The 1,170-nt window shown below is 40.6% G+C and overlaps 1 protein-coding gene across 1 annotated transcript in view; it reads right to left on the bottom strand.

The window, feature by feature from the left end:
• Nucleotides 1-821: 821 nt before the first annotated feature.
• LOC111370221 overlaps nt 822-1,170 on the bottom strand; it is a 777-nt gene continuing 428 nt past the window's right edge. Inside the window, exon 2 of the mRNA XM_022991907.1 lies at nt 822-1,126. Coding sequence (XP_022847675.1) covers nt 822-1,126 — 305 coding nt within the window. The remainder of the gene's footprint in view (nt 1,127-1,170) is intronic.

Here is a 1,170-nt window from a genome sequence, read left to right on the forward strand (position 1 = left end):
GAATAAGAAAATCTTGATTTGTCCAAACTAGAAATAGAAATTAAATTCCATCTAAAGGACGGTGCAACAAATGTCTCAAACAAATCACAAATAAAACCCAGTTTTTAATTGTAATCTGAAAGTCCATATAGCCTCTATCGCAACCTTATTGCCATCGCCCACAAAGATAAATCTTTCTGAATCACTTGGTGGTCCGCTCCACAGGCAATCCTACATGGACATACTTATGTGAGTAGTAGCACTAGAATCTACCCACCAAGTATCCTTAGGTACAGAAGCTAAATTAACTTTAGAACACACTAAAGTTAGAAGCATACCCTTCTTTACACTCCAGGCAGCGTACTTGGGACACTCCTTCTTCATGTGTCCAGACACTCCTTCTTCATGTGTCCCGACTTCTTGCAGAAGTAGCAGGTAAACTCCTTATCCTGCTTCTTTTGCTGAGAAGTTCCTTCCACAACATCCTTAGCTCTCTTCTTGTTCTTGTTCTGAGAGGTTGAGGCCAAGTCAGCACTCTTAGTCTTATCATACTACTGCCTCTCTTCTTCTTGCACATAGTGAGATATAAGCTCATTTAGGGACCATTTGTCCTTCTGAGTGTTATAACTCACTTTGAATTGCCCAAAGTGCGTAGGAAGAGAGATCAAAATCAAGTGCATGAGCAAGTCATCAGAGAGCTCCAACTTAAGCGACTTGAGTTTTGATGCGAGATGAGACATCTCCATGATGTACTCCCTTATGTTCCCTTTGCCCTTATACTTTATGGAAACGAGTTTAGCCAAAAGGTTACTCGCCTCCGATTTTTCATTCTTGGCGAAGTATTACTCAATTTCTTCAAGGAACTTCTTGGCACTCCCGCTCTCAGTAATAGAGCCTTGAAATGCTTCCGGAATGGAACGTTTCATGATCATCAAGCACATTCGGTCAGAGCGATCCCACCTATCAATTTTACTTTCGTTGGGGTTTTCCAGAGTAGAAATGGGTCGATTCGAACGAAGTGCAAGATCCAAATCCATACAGCCGAGGACAATTTCCACGGCTTCTTTCCAAAACTTAAAGTTTGTCCCGCTCAGTATTGGGATGTTGTTGACTTGAGCAGAGACGTTCACAACATTAACAATAGAAACTATATAGAGAACAAAATAAACAACCATATCAAATAAGAAAATT

This window comes from Olea europaea, chromosome 21 (assembly GCF_002742605.1).
Source record: "Olea europaea var. sylvestris chromosome 21, O_europaea_v1, whole genome shotgun sequence".
Taxonomy (NCBI): Eukaryota; Viridiplantae; Streptophyta; class Magnoliopsida; order Lamiales; family Oleaceae; genus Olea; species Olea europaea.